The sequence below is a fragment of the Uranotaenia lowii genome, chromosome 1 (genome assembly GCF_029784155.1).
Source record: "Uranotaenia lowii strain MFRU-FL chromosome 1, ASM2978415v1, whole genome shotgun sequence".
Classification (NCBI taxonomy): Eukaryota; Metazoa; Arthropoda; class Insecta; order Diptera; family Culicidae; genus Uranotaenia; species Uranotaenia lowii.
In genome coordinates, this window is record NC_073691.1 from 80,048,022 (window position 1) to 80,066,552 (window position 18,531).

Genomic DNA, 18,531 nt, shown 5'->3' on the forward strand with positions numbered 1-18,531 from the left:
TTAAGTATTTAAAATGATGAAATGAAGATTTAATTTCCGATATTCAAAACCATTTTAACTATTTGCTAATCATCGAATTGATATAATCAAACTTTCAGATTTTTAAAGTGATGATAAGTTTTAATCGCCGATAAATTTATTGATTTAATATGTTCATTGACACGTGCGGCGAGATGAAATGCTAGGTAGAAGAATTTAGAAAGGAATGAAGAACAGGCGGATAGGCAAGCATCAGATGAGCTTCGAAGGATAAAGTTTTGGATAGATGTTGAAACTGTAAGTCTAGGGCATTTTTGTATTGGAAAGCATGAAAGTGTGGTGGTACGCCTTTGCCGTACAACAGCCTACTCTGCATAGGCAAAGGCGCACGATTTAATATGTAATCGTATTGATTTAATATGTTCATTGACACGTGCGGCGCATTTCATCTCGCTGCACGTGTCAATGAACATATTAAATCAATACGATTTTTAAAGTGTTAAATCTGAAACTGGATTATGTGGATGAGCTGGAAGCAGTTTCGGCGTTATTATTGGTGTTAATTTCGAAATTCAGCCGTGTTGGTCAAAAATAACAAAAACAATCTTACGAGTTTCAACTTGAGTGATTGTGATAACGGGATCGTTTCAATTCACTAGGCACATTTTTTGTGTCTATGTTTTAAAAACTGATCTTGAAAGATTTTTACCTCGTGAACTTGTTTTTTTGTCATACTTTATCTACCACCTCTTGTTTTGATGATATTTATAGCTTTAAGAAATTTTATAATTAATAAAATTTGAGTGAAATCATTCATTTATATCTGATGAACTAACCAACCTACATAAAAATTTAAAATGTATTTGAATCTATTAATCATTCTCGTAAAAATAATACAGATTTTGCCGATATATTCTTGAGATACAACCTGTGATACAACGTTTTGAAAAAAAAAATTCTACGTTATTTTGTAAAATTGTTTAGACAAAACTATAACTATATCTGACATCACTAAAAGGCGAACACGAAATTATTGCGACACTGAAAATGTCATGCCATTTTCTTATGTTTAGAATTAAACCAAAATTTTAGGGTAGTTTTATTCATATATTAACTTCAAAAATCAAAAGAAAAGTTAATCGATGGAGCTTTCAGTGTAAAATTGAAGGCATTTTCGATTGATGCCCTCCATCAAAGTTTTTACGGTGTCATCCGGTACCAGTTTCTCAGTTTTTTTTACCATTTTCTTAACATGTCCTTCACGTCTTTGTCTGTCTTCTTGCTCTTCCGAAGTTCCCGCTTCATTATTGCCCAGTACTCCACCGGGCGCAGCTCCGGACATTTTGGGGGGTCATGTTCTTTGGGACAAAATGGACAGAATTGGCCTCATACCATTCAGGACACTTATAGAAAAGTGGCATGATGCCAAATCTGGCAAAAATAGCGGAGCTTCGTCGTACTCCTGCAATAACGGCAAAAGACGCTTCTCGAAGCACTCAGATTTGTAGATCTCACCATTTACTGTGCCCTTTGTCGCGAAAGGCTCACTCCTCAGTCCGCAAGAGCAGATGGCCTGCCAAACGAGATATTTGGAAGCGAGCTTCGATATTTTTTTCTTCTTAAATTTGTCGTCCACATCGAACTTGCTCTTGCCTGTGAAAAACTCTAACCCCGGAATTCGCTTTAAATCGGCTTTTATATACATTTCGTCGTCCATCACACAGTAGCTATATTTTGTAAGCATCTTCTTCGATTGTTGCCGCTCATCGCGGTTTGGGAAGTTCTGTACATTGTGAATTCTGGACGTAGCTCTGCGACATGCCGATCTTTTTAGCCAAATCACGGCTTGAGACCTTGAGATTTGCTTCAATCATCCGCTTCACCTTTCCCTCCGTCGTTTTGTTCTCCGGTCCCGGTTTTTTTTCAGCTCCTTTGCCGTGGTCCAACGTCAACCGCTTCAACACTCTGGAGAAGGTTGAATGATGAATGTTCAACATTTTTCCCAACTGCTGGTGAGACAGGTCAGGAAATTCCAGGTGTTTGGAAAGAATTTGGTTTGTTCACCTCCATTTCCGTTGAATCGAAAATCACGACCAAGGTGAGTATATATTCAGGAGGTGTTCCCGAATAACGAATTCCCGATTAAGCCAATTTGGCTATGTAGGCTATGCAACTATACGGAACTCATGAAGTTTGTTTACCAACAAACCCCAGAAAAGCTGAGCAAAAAATAAACAAACTCATTGAGAGCCCCGCTCAGTCCTCGCCTACTAACTGTGAAAGTCGGAGAACCTAGTGTATCTAAGAACCTTGATCACGACTTCGAGTTTGACAGCATATAAACAATACACGTCAATGAGAAAGTGTGTAAAATTAGGTTGATTTTTACTCAATGGTAAAAAAAGTTATGCCCTAGTGAATGTGTCGCAATCATTTCGTGTCCGCCCTTTAAAAGAAAGTTTTGTGTAGTTAAGTGTTCGATTCTGAAGGTTTTAGGCACAATTTTCCCTTACACACAAAAAAAAAGCATAGTAAAATTACTAAATCCGTGGTTTAAACGAACAACAGGCGACCATATTTTTGAGTCAAATATGTTTTGTTGTTTATAATACCATACGCATAGCTATTTTACCATGTGCTCAATTTGGCTGCGCATAGTAAATTCGACTGCGTTTTAGTAAAATTGTCAATGAAATGATGCATTGTTTTACTTTGTCCCTAGTAAAATTAATATGTTTCATGATGAAACTAGTATGTGTTATGATAAAGATTAGGAGGAGCGAGGAGCTTGATTTAAATAGTAAAATTACTATGTATGTTTGTTTGTTTATTTGCATGCATGCATTATGACATTATTTGAAACATGAAAATTCACACTTCCGACACACGTCGGTCAATGTTAGTGTGTTCTCCCGATGCTCTGGAATGATTTTCAAAGTTATGTAACTATAAAGCAGCTCAAAATTAGTTTTTTTTACAAACGGGTTTGATGATTAATGATCCTGAATTAGTGTAAACAACAATAATGTTTACCATAGTAAAATTATCATACGCACTTATGTTTTTGAGTCAAATATGTTTTGTTCTCAAAAGTACGATGTGCGTAGTATTTTGTTGATATGAATTGGTGCCACAATGTCAAAATTACTATGCGGACGGTAGTTGTGATAGAAATGATGATGAAATTATCATGACCATAGTATTTTCGACAACAAACATTGAGAGTTATCGTAAATTTCCAGGTACATAGTAATTTGAATATTGTTTCATGCGCACTTTCACAAAATCGATGTTAAACTTTTCGTGGTTGAAAATACTATAGCGCTGAAATGGTAAAATTATCTTTTTTGTAGAGAAATGAATCTAACTTAGATGAAATTTCAGGGACTAGATAAGAGAAAATCGATGTTGAAAAACATGCGAAAAAAATTCGCCTTGTCTCCCGGTGAGACTTGAACCCACATCTTGCGCCTCTCTTTTTTTATATTTTTTTTTTCGCATGTTTTTCAACATCGATTTTCTCTTATCTAGTCCCTGAAATTTCATCTAAGTTAGATTCATTTCTCTACAAAAAAGTTTCGCTGACTGAATGTTTGAGTCAAGACCCATCTCTGGGTCGCAATTTAAAAATAGAAATAAGGCGGTGCCAAACACCGAAATTGGTTGGATATCCAAATACGGCAAACGCATCAATTCTCATCATAACTGACAACCCGTGCAGGATATGAGAAGGCAATGCAAATCTTGCCGTGCTTAAAAATGTCCAAACTTGATTCCAACTACCGTAAGATGAAATGATGGGAATAGAAATAGACCAAGAAAAATGATTATGATCACATGGGAGAACTATTCCCTTCATTCCGATAGACATCGACACTCAACCAGTATAATATTCATACGCCAGGTTGGTCTCCTGTAGTAGAATGTTAATACATGGGCCCCGGAGAGGCGCAAGATGTGGGTTCAAGTCTCACCGGGAGACAAGGCGAATTTTTTTCGCATGTTTTTCAACATCGATTTTCTCTTATCTAGTCCCTGAAATTTCATCTAAGTTAGATTCATTTCTCTACAAAAAAGTTTCGCTGACTGAATGTTTGAGTCAAGACCCATCTCTGGGTCGCAATTTAAAAAAAGGTAAAATTATCATGACAGCGTCTTTGGGATGACCACTCATTTTTTTCCGTGTATGTTTGGATAACGTGCCGCTATTAAGCCTGTCCCCATTCTGATACCTGAAGATAAACAAATTTAAACCATTAATTTCTAAGTTTTTAATTTTTTGTATTTCGATAATTTTCAACAGGAAGTGATACATCTCAACGGGAAAATAATTGAGAAATAAATATTGTTAGTTCTAATATATTCAACAAATTGTTTTTTTTATGAAACAAAATCAAGAATCGAATTTCATAAAAATTAAATAACGTTAATAATGATGAGAAGAAAGAAAAAAAAAGTTAGACTGCCAGTGAAAGTCATTCGCTCCTTAAGTGCCTTCTGAAAACTGATCACTCCTATGGGAAATTCAACTACGATTTAAATTTCTTACCATAAAGGCAATAAAAATGCCAAGCTGATCCATAAAACAAGATAGAAAATTCTAAAAAATGAAGAAAACTGCAAATCACCTGATTTTGTACATACATATGTAGTTTACGCCAATATTTTTTTTTTCTATCAAAGCGATTAAAAAAGTGAAATATTTCCGTTTTATAACCAAATTCACATATTTGATTTTCTTCAAATTTGTTATTCCAATAAAATTCAAAGAAAATGGAGAATTTTTAAGCTCAGAAGTTGAAGGAAATACTTAATCATTTGCTCGTGCAAATTTAGGTACCTAAATGAGTGATAATTTTTCAAAAAAAATTGCTATTTTATTCCATAACGTTGCTCAAATTTTTTGAAATGTATAGTAGATAAATGGTAAGCAAATTCAAGCTTCAAAGTCTAAGTAACTCAACAAAGGTTATTTGGTGAAATTAGGCCCAAGCAATGCTAAGTTACAGCTGTTTGTAGTTTGCAGGACCGATTATTTTTTTCAACCTTAGGCATTTTTTGTTTAATACACAAACCCACGGAGTGGAAAATTTTGAAAAATTCAATGGTAAATCAACAAAGATAAGGTGGATGATTTACCGCTATTGAATAATTTCCAAATCGAAGAATTTTAACATTTATAATTAATTTAAAAAGAATAACAAGTAAAACGTCCAGTCAACCTTGAGCTTGAATATAATTTATAATCACTTTCATTCAATGATCGCAAACAACAACTAACGGCATCGACAGTTGCTGCTACTGAACCGGCTTATGTCATCACAAGTCTATTAAAATAAATTTTATCAATTGATGCTCTTGCTCGTGCAGAGACGACCCCTTTTTACTGCACCCTCCGATTTTGAACGACCCAAACGTGAACAGACATAGTTCCATAAATGGAAGGAAAAATCTCACTCCATCGGATTTTTTTTTGCAGGTTAACCTTAGGGTTGAGCACGTTTGCATGCCTATGATTTTTAGTTTGCATAGGAAATTAGCTCTTCCCTGTAAAGAAATTATTTGGGGGAGGACAACATTTATTCATACCTACGACTAAAATTATCGTTTTGTACAGCATTGTTGTAAGTAAATTACTAATTAGACAACAACTTCATATAGTGGATGTTGTTAAACATTGTCTGACTGTCTGGAGCCACGCTTAGGTGGGACACATTGCTCAAATCGTCTAAAATGGTCAACCTCCATGAGATAAAACATGGAAAGAGATACAAACATAGATGATAAAAATCAATTTACTGATAATGTATGACGATGTCTCCAATCCCAGTCAATCGTGAAATTGTCTCATTGCTTGGTTTGGTATTGAAGACGATGTTGAACTCAAATAAATTTAAAAGAAATCATTCTGATTCGAGCGAATTTTCAGATTTTTTTTAAATTGTATTTCACATTTCCATGGCTTCCAGGTGCCGATTGCATGCCCAATCAAATCCTGATTTGGGTCAGATGGAACGTCAACATCACTACCATTTTTGAGTCCATTAATCAAATCCCAAAATATACATATCTTTATGATGATACGCTTAAAATTGATGAGTTATGAGACAACTACTCTCTGGAGCCACTTTTTTTCTTGCAAAATGGCTTAGACTCGGTCCTTGTTTTTCCCAGTTAATCTCTTCAAACGCAAAATACTCTCTAAAGTAAGGTTGTCAAAAATTGAAAGCACCTAGGTAATGGAAGCACTTAAGTTAAAGTTCAAAACACTTCCTTTCTAGAACGACGATGGGGCGACCATCATTAGGCACTTGAGCATGAACAAGCAAGGCTCACGTCTGCAAGGTGTGTCCTTCTCTTGAGTTTGGCTTCATCAACAACAAAGAAAATCTCCACCAACTCGATGGCATTTTCCGGGAATCATTTCCCCTAGCAGCTAGACACCATCAACGGTAAATTTGGGACGGTCGCCATATAAATCGGGAAGAGTGAGACGCAGTTTCGGAGCTGCTGGCTGAAGGTCATTCAACGTCGAGGCAAAAACGAGTCGAGACGAAAGATGAAAGTGTGAGCATCTTTTGCAATATTAATAACTCATTTTGGGTGATACGTCCGTCCTCTTGGTAGGTAACATGTGTTGCAGGTGAAACTCCCAACTGGGAAGATGAACAAAGTGGGTAGGTAATAAAAAATGGAACCGTTTCCGGTTTCGATGGAAAAGATAGAACAGCAACGAGTTGCACTGAATATATATTGGAAGTCTCGTGCTGTGACAGATGAAACTTCAACAGTAGGATTTCGAAGCTCCGAAACAACTTGGATGAAAAATTCAATTTCCATCAAAACAGTGTCGAAAAGTGTTTCTTTTCGATATTTTTTCGGTAGTTTATTATGAAAACTGTATGGAAAAGAACTACATTTCGACATTATTTTTTTGGTAGAAAACCAAAGGGTAAAAACCAAACTTCGTAACGAAAAAAGAAGATTTTAGTGCGAAGTTGTAAAAAAATGCCATTCATCAAATTATAATATACATGTAAAATCCATAGCATTTTACAATAGTTTGAAACAGAAACCGACAGCAATAATCGATACGCCGTATCAAAACGCACAGAAACGACAACTTTTTCGGTAAGAATCTCGGAATTTTCGGTGTGACTTAATTTTGTAATAAATTTAAGTCCCTGATGAAAATTCTATAAGGATCACGTTGGATATGTAAAAAGAGAGTAGTTTATTTTCTGAATTCTGAATCTGAATTCTGAATCTGAATTCTGAATCTGCATTCTGAATCTGAATTCTGAATCTGAATTCTGAATCTGAATTCTGAATCTGAATTCTTAATCTAAATTCTGAATCTGAATTCTGAATCTGAATTCTGCAAACTGAATTCTGAATCTGAATCTCAATTCTGAATTCTGAATCTGAATTCTGAATCTGAATTCTGAATCTGAATTCTGAATCTGAATTCTGAATCTGAATTCTGAATCTGAATTCTGAATCTGAATTCTGGATTCTGAATCTGAATTCTGAATCTGAATCTGAATTCTGAATCTGAATTCTGAATCTGAATTCTGAATCTGAATTCTAAATCTGAATTCTGAATCTGAATTCTGAATCTGAATTCTGAATCTGAATTCTGAATCTGAATTCTGAATCTGAATTCTGAATCTGAATTCTGAATCTGAATTCTGAATCTGAATTCTGAATCTGAATTCTGAATCTGAATTCTGAATCTGAATTCTGAATCTGAATTCTGAATCTGAATTCTGAATCTGAATTCTGAATCTGAATTCTGAATCTGAATTCTGAATCTGAATTCTGAATCTGAATTCTGAATCTGAATTCTGAATCTGAATTCTGAATCTGAATTCTGAATCTGAATTCTGAATCTGAATTCTGAATCTGAATTCTTAATCTGAATTAGGCAAATTATAAAAAATTTACTATGTAAAACAAAGCTAAAGATCTGCGGACGTCAAATTTTTTTTGCAACATTTGTTCTATTTCAACATTTTTGCTTGGTGAAATTTTCAAAATGTGCTACAAGTGTCAAAATATTTACCACTTTTTCCCAGCAAGAGTGAACTTGCTCTTACAAGACTTGAAAACCATGGATTGCCTGGATTTTCGTGATGTCTTGCTGGATTGATTGATCTCTAACGCTTAATTCGGAATTTGTTTAACTTCGCTTCGTTTGAGAGAGTTTAAAATGTTTTACAATAAAAAAAAGTGGCTCCAGAGAGCAGTTGTCTCTTTATTTCAGTTTTAAACGTACCATTTTACTACAGTCTTAAAGCACGTGGTCCTAATAACCGGTTTAGACCCAAATTCCGACCAAAGCAACCGCATCGGTGGTCCATTATACCAGTTTCAACTAAACTTTTTTAGAACTGGAAGAAGGATTTAGAAGGATTAGAAGGATTGGTCCAGAACTGAGCAGATTTGGATCCAATTTTACGCAGTTTTAAACCATTTGACAGTTAAAAGATCACGAAAGTGGTTGCCATTTTTTCACTGAATTGGATCTAATTTTGTTGGTCCAATTCTTGTATAAATTAGACCCAAGAATAGACCACGGATATTGACGATTTTATCTAATGCATATTTTTCCTTGATCTTTCCAGACCACCACCCAAGTATGCGCGCCGAGCGGCCCCGGTCGAGCCTCCCGTCATTCCGGCCGCGGCCATTCAAAACCTCCGCAAGGATCGGGAATCGTCCGATGGAACGCCGGAGAGCCCGGGCAGTTCCCTGGAACGGAACATCAAACCGTCGGAAATCTACCGGCAGAAGTCTTCCGACTCACTGGACGTCAAGTTCGGAGCCAACCGATCGTCCAAACTGATCGGGTCGGCATCGTCCACCGAGATGGTGGAAGAGTTTGGCCGGAAGCTGCCCAAATCGGACAGTTTGAAGTCGAAGTCGAGCACCGACAGCCCGACGGGATCTTTGGGTAAAAATGTGAACGCATCACCGACCGGAAGTTTGGGTAAACTGGCCCACGAAAGTCCTACCGGCAGTCTCGGTAAGATGAGTAATCGGGCCAACGACAGTTTGCACTCGGTGGGTTCCAAGGAATCGCTGGCCTCAACTGGTGGCGGCATCGGAGCCATCTCAGAGCGGGTAAGCTTCAATACTCGAAATTTAGGAAAAAATATGAATAATGCCATTTCAACTTCTCTCCAACACAGATCAAAAGCTACGAATCAATTTCGTCACTCAGTTCGGACAGCATGCGGCTGGGAGGCGGAGGAGGAGGTGGAACGGCACCTGGTGGCGGTGTTGGTGCGGCCGAACAGGAGCACTACTACGATACGGTTCCGCTGGAAAACGGCGACGGAGATTATGTATATATTCAGCCCGGTGGCACCGGTTCAACCTCTAGTCGAGACGATATCTCCACGGCAGGTAGCACACTTCCGCTGCCGGTTTCGTCGCACACCCGCAACAGTCACAACAGCAGCCAAACGAGCGTACAGCTAGAGCCAGAATCTCCGGGACGAAGTTCCAACTACGTTAACATAGACTACTTTATACAGTAAGTCTCGCAAGTTATAGGTCAACAAACAAATTTTAACCTCTCATAATAACTTCATTTAGCTCAATTCACAGCAGCCAGAACCAGGAAAACCGAAGCAGCTCAATCGATAGCGACGGCGAAGCGGACGGTGGACCGCCAATGCTGCTGCGTGCAATCTCCCATGATACGGATTCCGGTCTACAGGGCCACGGAATCTACCGAAAGATTTCGGTAAGTTTCGATTTCTTGAAATACCTAATTCTATAATTTTCGTTGCAATGCTCTAGGGTGAGTATTAGAAAGTATCAGTCATAGTTCATTTTTCACCAACCAACCAACATACAAGCTGATCGTAGTAATTGCAAAACATTATAACATTTCCTTCCCTTGTATCTGAAATCCACTCGTTGACTTTTTTTACTCGTCTGAATCAGCTAACCAGTTTCGCTGTAGCTTACAATTAATCGTTTTGATGGGTTTTGTATCAGTTTAAAAGTTCAACGCGCGTAACGGACACTCACCAATACTAATGCATTTCCGGATTTTAATTTCTTGAAGTATGGGGTTCCACAGAGTTAGTGAAAATATGTCTTGGAAGTTTGAAGTTCTATTTGCAAATGATTGAAAAAACTTAGTCGTGTAGCCGAAAGGGGTTTCGTCAATAGATCGGCTACCATGTCTTCAGTAGAGTAATAGACGACGTCGATCTCCTTCTTCTGCTTGAGGTCTCGAACGAAGTGATATTTTGTGGCGATGTGCTTCGTCCGATTGCTGAACTTTTCGGTATTCAGCATATTGAGACAACTCTGGTTGTCCTCGTTGATTGTAACGTCTCCATTCTCATCCATGTCGGCCAACAAGCGGGTCAGTCAGATTGCTTCCTGTGACGCCTCGGATAATGTGATCAATTCCGCTGTGGGTAAAAAAACACATGTTTGCTTCCTGCAACTCCAGCTTATGGTACCTCCGCAAAACTTGAAGACTTGGCCACTGTTTCCGGCCTTAAATGTTCTCCGTCCAATCCGAGTCTGCGTATCCTATCAGTCTGGTCCTATCTCCAGCTCTGCTCAATCGAAGACGATAGTGGCTGGTTCCCTTCTGGTAGCGGATTACGCTTTTGACCTCGTTCCAATCTCATTGCGTGGGGGAGCTGGTATGGCGACTGAGAATGGACTGATGGAACCGGAACCGGAATTTTGGAGTCCTTGGCATCCGCCATACCCGTCTCTCTAATGATTTGATCGATGTAATACTGTTGGTTCACGAAGAAATCACCTTTCTCGTCTCGCCGAACCTCAATTCCGAGATAGTAGTGGATGTCTCCGAGCTCACTTAGTTCGAATTGCTTTTTCAAAGCAGCAATTAAAATTTCGCAAAGCTCAATTTCCTCGCTAGCTACTACCAAGTCGTCAAAGTACACCAACACGTAACAGACTTTTCCGTCCTTCACCTTCCGATAGAGACATGGATCTGCTTTGCAGCGCTGGAAACCCTGCTTACAAAGCGCGGTATGTAGCTTGGAATTCCATGCCCTGGCAGCTCGTTTCAGATCGTAGAGGCTCTTGCTTAGTATGCACACTTTGTGTTCTACTCCTTCTGCGATGAAACCGGGTGGTTGCCGCATGTATATCTCCTCCTCAAGTTCTCCGTGGAGAAATGCGGTGTTGATATCGTAGTGCTTAAGCACCATGTTCCGCTTAGCGGCAACGGCCAACAACGTGCGGAAGGTAGTCTGGCGCACCACGCACCGGGGCGAATACTTCGTCGTAGTCGCATCTAAACTTTTGTGTGAACCCTTGGGCTACCAAGCGGGCTTTGTAGCGAATGATGGTGCCTCGTTCGTCCCGTTTCGTCTTGTACGTCCACTTGCACCTTTCGACTTTTCGGTGGATCGACCAATTCCCAGTTTCCGTTTTTCATCAGCGCGTCGTACTCCTCCTTTATTTCAGCCGATCAACGATCGCCGTCATCACCGCCAAGGGCCTCTCGGGGGGTTTGGAGATCACCTGTTGACCGTTTGGATTTCTTGGATCGCTTGGAACGTGTAGTTGTCGGTCTTTTTCATCTAATTCGTCATCGGTAAGGATGTCTTCCATCGATTTGGGACCCGCGGATTCCGGAACGTTTCGGGTGAAGTAGTAGGAACCATCGTCACAGGGGTAGACCACCGGTTCCTCAAAGTCCAGCTGTATGTACTCCGGCTGAGAGTGTTGAATCCTGACGACACCCGATGCTAATTGCGGCTTTGCTCTTCCTTCATCCAGAAACGTAACATCCCGGACCTTCGTGATAGAGCGTGTCTTGATGTTGTACACTCTATACGCCTTGGAGTTTTCCTCGTAGCCAACAAGGATGCATTCTTCAGCTTTGACGTCCCATTTGCGTCGTTTTTGTTTCGGAACGTGAGCCATTACCGTAGTTCCGAAAATTCTCAGATGCGATAAATTCGGCTTTCTTCCCGACCAGATTTCCTCAGGTGTCTTGGTGTGACCATTGGTTGGTGACCGATTCAACAGGTTAACGGATGTGGATACCGCTTTTGCCCAGGAGCGCTTGGGAAGACCAGCTTCAAAGAGTAAACACCGGGCTCGTTCGACGATAGACCTGTTGACTTGCTCCGCCAGGCCGTTTTGCTCCGGGGTGTAATCGGTGGTTGTTTGGTGTTTGATGCCAAGTCGTTACAAAAATCTTTGGAAACCTCGATTTATGTAGATACTCTTTCCTATTGCCCGTTCGAATGGTCTTGATCTTGCAACCCTGTTGCCTATCGGCCATACTGTGAAAGGACTTGAACGCTTGCAACACCTCGAACTCGGACTTCGTCGCCAAAAAACATACACCAAGATCTTCCTGGATGTATCGTCCCCAAACGTGATGTAGTACCGATTCTTCCCAATTGAAGGTTCCTCCATCGGCCCTCAAACGTCTGAATGGACCACCTCGTTTGCTCGTGAACTGTCTTTGCTGAAAGGTAAACGGGTTTGTTTTCCAAGGGGACAAATCTCACACGCATCACCATCATCATCTTGAAATTAGACTTCGGATACCAGGCCATTTCGGAGTTGCTTCAGACTTCTTATGTGTAGGTGACCCACTCTGCTGTGCTAAATTGATTGTGTTCTACCGGACGAACAAGCCAAAGATTCATAGGACTTCTGACCATCGAACTTGAATAATTTCTAAATTCACTTTCATTCCGATTGCGAAAACCTCTCCGTCGGAATTGACAACAGCGCACCCGCTGTTTTCGAAGATGACCTTGTTCCCGTTCTCGACAATTTGGCTAACGGACAGTAAGTTTGTCGAGAGACCCGGAGTGAACTGGACATTTCGAACGTTGATTTCACCTGGGTTGAGCCGTGACTTCAGCTTCGCATCTCCGATGGACAACATCCATTGCCTTTTGAATGGCAGCAACCACTGCACTGTACCTCTGCCTCGGCGCCGATTCTCGAGCAGATTTTCGTCGTTGGTTAAATTGGATGTGGCCCCTGAGTCGAAGTACCACCTGACAATGTGTCCGACCTTCGAACACGCATGGCATCTAGGACCCTTCGGCTCTTCGTTGTGGGACTTCGATTCATAATGACTTCTCGGTTGGGTTTGAGAATTGTGTTGGACCTTCCGGTAGATCTTGATAACGAGTGCAGAACCTACCGCTTGATCCTCGCATTCTTGAATCAGCTTGGTTTTGATGACCAGTATCTTAAGGCCGGCTTGAGTACCTCTAGCAGTGCGGATTATGAAGATCATCACCTCATTAAGGTAGACAAATATTATCAAAAATATTGATTGCTGACCTTCGATAGGGCAGTGCCCGCCGCACGCACAAATCATATACCTTCAGTATGGTCAAACTTCGAATCCAGTTTGTTGTTGTAGACTCTACTATATAAGCAAAAACGAGTTTTAGCGAGGACAATTCTGTAGGCTTGACAATACTTTATAGTCCGGCCTTTCTGCTTGCCGTCCAATTCCAAATTGTTTCAGAAGGTATCAAATGAACCAAGTTTTAAATTAGAATGCCACACTTTACCCTTGCCTGTTGTTTTGAACGCATGCGTGCATACGAAGGAAAAAATGTAGACGCACTACTCAAGAATAAACTTCTCGCAGCCATCGAAGGCACACGTTTTCTCTATGCTCCATACGATAATCTAATGGTAATGCGGAAAATGGCTTTTGAAGGCTAGAAAAAAGATTCTGGTTAGACGTAGCAAACAAAAATTAGAAAAAAAACATAGGAAGGTTCAGCTTTTCATAGAGCCACTACTTTTTTCATCATACCAGAAATTAGGTTTTTTAGAATGAAGTTCGCGGAAATTTGGTAGCATCAATTATCGAATAAATTGTAATACATGTTCCCTCATCCCTCAGAATGCAACCCGCAACACAATCATCCGCCGCATCGTGACCAGTATTATTACCAGCGAAACGCTCTACGTCGAGTGTCTGAACAAGATGAAACAATACATGAAGGCGATCGGGGCCACCCTGACCACGTCGCAACCTGTGATATCTGAAGAGGACTTTCAGACGATATTTTTTAAGATCGAGGAACTGCACGAAGTGCATTCGGAGTTTTTAAACGAGCTGAACCAGAAACAGCAGCTTCCGGACGGCGAAGAGCTGTGCGTCGGGGAAGTCTTCCGGCAGCTTGCCTCCCAGATCAACCTGTACGGAGCCTTTCTGCACAACTACGGTCGGGCGATCGATACGGTAAAGAAGTGTAGCACGCACAGTCAACAGTTTAAGGAGATTGTGTCGAACATTGTGTTTAAGAACCAGAACGAATCGTCGCTTTCGTTGGAGGAATTGCTTCACAAACCGGTTGCAAGAGTTCAGAAGAACGCCCTCGTGTTGGAGGATTTGCTCAATCAAACGCCGGAACATCATCCGGACTACAACCCACTGCGTCAGGCTTCCAAGAGCATTCGAAACTTTTTATCCGAGTTTAACGTGGTACAGACGAAGTCTATGTTTCCGGTAGGTTTTCTTTCGCGTTGGAATAGTTTGTTTACAATTTAACAATTTTTCAATCATTCACAGAGTGACGACAAAGCCTTGAGGAGACTGGTGAAAAACTCGTTTATCGTTGAGCTGGCCGACGGTCATCGCAAATTGCGGCATCTGTTCCTGTTCAACGATGTTATCGCTTGTGCCAAATACAAGGCGGCTGGTCGAGATAGGAATGGGTTCGAGTTCGAGCTCAAGTGGTTCATTCCTTTGAGGGATATCTTCATCTGTGAGGAGTCCGTAAACGATCCCAAAGAAACCAGTCCCATCAACATCGTGCAGCTCAAATCTCAGGCTTGCACTGTGCGGGATCAGATCATGCTGGACGAGAAGGATGAGAAGAAGTCGCGCTCTTCAGGATCCCGGGCCGGTGACAAACACCGGAAAAAGCTCGCGGATTTGGAGGCCCAGCTGGTTTTGGCCTCGCCGAATCTTGTTTTCAAGATAGGAAACAAGGGAACCGGCAAAACGATGACCTTTTTCCTCAGCTCGGAATTCGAGCGTACCCAGTGGATCGATTCTATTCTCACTTTACAGGTTTGTTCCATAAAACTTATATCCAGACTTGTGGGGGGGGGGGGGGGAAGGCTTAATAGCGGCACGTTATCCAAACATACGGGAAAATTGTGCCTAAATCCCAGACTTATCCAGACTTAGACAACTTATCAATATATTTTTCTTTCAGCGTTCGTGCAATCTGCCGGGACAGGTTCCGGTCCAAATCTACGATCTGCAGGCCTGGATAACTGCCTGCCAGGCGCTGATCAAAACCGAAATGGGCTCCTACCTGATGCGGAACGCCCGGGACGAGAGCCTGCTGGTCGGGGATCTGCACCTGACCATCCAGGGACTGAGCGGCTTCGAGCAGCCTTGCGATCTGTTCATCTGTGTCGAAATCGATTCCTATGGGCACTACTTCCGCAAGGCCAAAACGAAGCTGGTGTGTCGGAGCGCGTCGCCCAACTGGAACGAATCCTTCGTGCTGGAGCTGGAGGGTAGCCAAAATCTGCGAATACTGCTGTACCAGGACGACGTGCAGAGGCCCATCCTAAGGGCTAAGCATATTTTGAAGGTAGGTTGTGGTATCAGATACTCCAAAAGTGTTTGACGAACGGGGAAATCTGCGTGTGGAAGGTCTTGACGATCAACTTCAAGCGACTGTCTAACATATACGGGATTTTTTTGTTCACAAAACTTTCCCTGGATTCTCCCAAGTCTAAATTTTGTTGGGTAACGATACGCTCTTGAACGTTTTCAATAAATTCAGTTCGTTTTTGCACTTTCCGAATCATATGTAGTGTTGATACAATTTCATTACTTGTCTACGGGCATGATGTGGCGTTGACGGTGACAACCTTTTGGCTCTCCCGTATGTGTATCACGACAAAATGAAATAGGCAATCCAGAATTGTCGCGTTGTTGAGATGGTAATGACAAATTCGTAGGTGAAATTGTCCTGAAATTTGAAACTTGGGACAATCCGCTTCGATTATGTGGGTAATCTAACCGGCTTCGTGATAATAAGTAAATATGTGATCCGATCAAGACCAATCTGAGAAGCGCTCTTAGCTTAACTATGAGGAAACTTATGTAGAAAATAGTACAGGGACACTGGGTCGCGGACATGGCAAATTTTATCGGTTCCGGAAGGAAATATGTTAATGTTATCAGATCGAGACTTGCGTCATATGAGAAGAAAGCTCTTGGCCTCAAGATGAAGGGAATCTATAGAAGAAGCATTTGGGGACACTGGGTCGCGGACATGGCAAATCTGGCCGGTTCCGGAACAAAATATTTCAAAGTTATCGGATCGAGACTTGTGAGAAGAAAGCTCTTGGATTCAACATGGTGGGAATTGATAGGAGAATCGCTTCGGGGACAAGGGGTCTTGGCTTTGGCTGATCTGGCCAGTTCCGGCCAAAGTTATCGGATCTAGACAAGCGGCATATTGGAGGAAAGCTTTTGGTCTCAACATGACATTTCACGACTCACTTCACAAGTCTCTCCCCACATTTTCCTTCATTTTGAGACCAAGAGCTTTATTGTCATATGCCGCAAGTGGACCGCTTGTCCTGAAACGATTCGCCTATCAATTCCCTTAATGTTGAAGCCAAGAGCTTTCTTCTCATATGACGCAAGTCTCACTCAATCCGATGCTTTTACATATTTCGCTCCGGAACCGGCCACATTGGCCATGGCCACGACTCAATGTCCCCGAATCGATTCTCCTATAAATTCCCTTCATGAGGAGGCCAAAAGCTTTTCTGCAATATGCAGCAAGTTTCGTTCCGATAGCTTTAATTTGGTATTTGCTTATCCTTATTATTTTTAATAGCTTCAAACGAATGAAGAAAAATAATGTTGAGATTGATGAGCAACAAAAATTGTCATAATCGTTTCGAGCGTGCGCCAACGACAAAGGAAACTACATTTTATTTTGTAATGAAAATTTCATCCCTATTCGCGCGTGTATATGAAAGAAAAAATGTAGACGCATTACTTAACAGTAAATTTCTCACAGCCAACATTGACGCGGGTTGTCTTCAGGCTGCATACGCAATAACGACTTTTAAAGACTTAAAAGATGACTCTGGTTTGTAAGAAGATTGTTGGCTGAAAAGGAGAAGATTGAAGCTTTTCTTCTTCCTTGCCAGGCTAGCTCAGGTTATTGTGAGCAACAGCAATAAATTTAAACATGTCATACATTTCTCAAACAACTTATCGATGGTCGAGCCATCCTTTTTATTTGGCGCTCAGGCTCATACATTTGATTGTTGAAGGTGTGTGTCAAAGCAATGGATAAACAGCTGACTTACGTGCATTTTACTGGATGTTTCGGACTCGATGCGTCCAACGAATGACGATTGATACGACGGTCATCGTTGACCCAGAAATCGCAGAAACAGCTCGGGTGGCGAACGCAGCAACAATTAGAATTTTGAAGTCCGCACAGCATACTAGCGGTTGCGGCAGACTGTCTTCTCCGATCGACGATTCTCGGACCTGCGTCCAGGCCAAATCGTTCTCCACCGGTGGCCCTCGGTTTCGGTTCCGTGCAGCTTCTACCCGGATCGTACCGGAAAATCTCGAACCGTTCCTCGGATTATTTCGACCACTGTCGAGCACTTTTCTGGCGAATTCTCCTCCGTGCAAACCGGATTCTTCCGGAAACCTTTTTCAGACTCCTTGACCACTGTCGAATCTCCTTCTTACGCCTTGTACCGATGAATCCAGGCCTTTCCGGAAGTCCTCCGATTCCTCAATAGCCATCGACCACTGTCGAACTGCTTTCTGGTGATTTTCGGTGCCCGCTTCTTTTCGCACGCGTACTGTTGCCTGCTTGCCCAAAGATGACCAACTCCTGGGAGAAAAAGAGGAAGAAAAGAAGGGGAAAAGCCCTACGGCACCAACGACGTCAGCGATTGCACACAACATATTTCGTTTTTTCTTATCCTTTTGTTAAGGGGCTCTCGGGGACTTCTTCCCTTCTATTTGCCGTTTCAGTAGCCAGATTTAGTTGGCGCTCTTTCTTTTTCTTCTCCGGAGGATTGGTTTTCTTCCGGGACTTCGTCTCCAACTGTTAATGTGGGAGTGGAGGAGTTTTTCAATAAAATTTGCTCGAATGCAAATTGGTGCTCAATTACACTTTTTGTTCGCTTACCGTTGCTTTATCTGATGAATCTTCCCTCTTGGGTGATTGTTCACGGCGCCTCTGTGCCTTCCGGGAAGATTTGCAACCACGTTTCTCCCGTTTTGTGGCTTTGTCGTCGACTATAGGGGTAAAATTGCGGAATTATCACTTTGATTTGCGTTTAAACTCACCAGTCGTTTAATTCACCAGCTAGCGGTCTGTCTTTTAAATTTTCACGGGCTTTAGTTGGCAAAATCGCGACGACAAAACACACTGCACTTATCGCGAACTCTTTTCTTTGTCGAATGACAAGCCAACGGAAGCGGCAGAACTGAGCATGTGTTGGTTTTATCTTGATGCATTCCCCTCATAGCGCACCTTT

At 41.4% G+C, this 18,531-nt stretch overlaps 1 protein-coding gene across 4 annotated transcripts in view; it reads left to right on the top strand.

Annotated features, from left to right (window-relative positions):
* The window catches only part of LOC129738958 (active breakpoint cluster region-related protein), a 245,868-nt gene that overhangs the window by 224,739 nt on the left and 2,598 nt on the right, over positions 1-18,531 (top strand). For all 4 annotated transcript variants that reach the window (XM_055730294.1, XM_055730295.1, XM_055730296.1 and 1 more), the window contains 6 exons: positions 8,607-9,105; positions 9,174-9,520; positions 9,583-9,733; positions 13,880-14,488; positions 14,552-15,055; positions 15,204-15,590. In XM_055730294.1, coding sequence (XP_055586269.1) covers positions 8,607-9,105; positions 9,174-9,520; positions 9,583-9,733; positions 13,880-14,488; positions 14,552-15,055; positions 15,204-15,590 — 2,497 coding nt within the window. The remainder of the gene's footprint in view (positions 1-8,606; positions 9,106-9,173; positions 9,521-9,582; positions 9,734-13,879; positions 14,489-14,551; positions 15,056-15,203; positions 15,591-18,531) is intronic.